Genomic DNA, 1,201 nt, shown 5'->3' on the forward strand with positions numbered 1-1,201 from the left:
AACAAATTTTTAAAAATATACAACCACAATCGTTTTCAGTATTTCTTCATATAAAACTGAAATATTACCCCTCCCTACTGTTAAGTCATGCATAGCAAAGCATATAAGTTGTTTACTAATCAAARTCAGAAGAGGATTTTTTTTCTTAACCATGGCAATGTAAATAAGGCTTCCTCATGAGGTTCAGTATCCGCTAACAAATTTCACAGGAGGAGCTGCCTGAAGTCAGCTGGGACCACAGTTGGTAACGTGCCACACTGGACTGAAATCTCAGCACCTGCAACATTGAATGAATTCTTTTAATATCCATGTGACCAGCTATTTTTGAAGAGAGCTTTTGAATTTGAACCCAAACAAACAATTCCTAGCTGACCAATTTCACTGCATTGKATGTCACCGCCAAGCCAATAAGAGGCCGAAGAAGCATGTTAATCAAGTTGCCAAACATTAGCCAAGAAACCTAAAGGATTTATAACTTTTTGAAAAGAGTCGGCCCAATCCCCTCCGGAGATGTTTGTAAGCTGAGGCTTTTTCAGCAAAGGTGTCTTTATGTTTTTGCTTGGATTTTCAAAAACTTATTTTCCCCTCAGCTGAGCAACGCTTTCAAATGTTGAACTATTTAATGGAAAATGTTGAACTTTTTTTAATCCCCTTTTTCCACTTGCAGTCACAGTCTATGCAGGATGTCCTGCAGCAGAATGTTGAGAAGGACCAGGAGATTGCTCTGTTGAAGGATCAACTTGCCGAGATCTCCCAGAAGTCTCCTCCTGTGAAAGCCAAGCGGGGTCTACTCGCAAACATCAAGGAGGCTGTGGCGACACCTCAAAAAGTTCGGATGACCCGAAGGAAAACGTCCAAGAAACCAAATGACTAAAAATTCCAAGGCAGCTGCGCTTCAGATTTTAACACCCACTTTTTTTAAAATTGTTGTTGTTTTTAAATGTTTTTATGTCAATAAAATTGGTTTCAAATTTTTTTATAGTTCCACACCATCCTTTCATTTTTTTAAAATACCTCTGCTGCTTCAGACTCACCCATTTGTCTTTTTATAAGTAGTCTTGATTCTCGTCTTGGTGGTTCCAAGTCTGGGGAGGGCCATCACAGCAACGGTGCGCAGCGCTGCGCTGCGGCTTCTGAATAAATGAAAATGATTTAACACAGTTGTTTATACTTTTAGCAGCTCTTTTTATTCCACAGCTGA

General features: G+C 39.4%; 1 protein-coding gene across 1 annotated transcript in view; it reads left to right on the top strand.

The window, feature by feature from the left end:
- Nucleotides 1–975, top strand: part of zgc:56231 (kinesin-like protein KIF20A) — a gene marked incomplete at its 5' end in the record, with an annotated part of 15,354 nt that extends 14,379 nt beyond the window's left edge. Inside the window, 1 exon segment of the mRNA XM_014028665.1 lies at nucleotides 668–975. Coding sequence (XP_013884119.1) covers nucleotides 668–874 — 207 coding nt within the window.
- Nucleotides 976–1,201: the final 226 nt, after the last annotated feature.

Source organism: Austrofundulus limnaeus, unplaced genomic scaffold, assembly GCF_001266775.1.
Source record: "Austrofundulus limnaeus strain Quisiro unplaced genomic scaffold, Austrofundulus_limnaeus-1.0 Scaffold794, whole genome shotgun sequence".
NCBI lineage: Eukaryota > Metazoa > Chordata > Actinopteri > Cyprinodontiformes > Rivulidae > Austrofundulus > Austrofundulus limnaeus.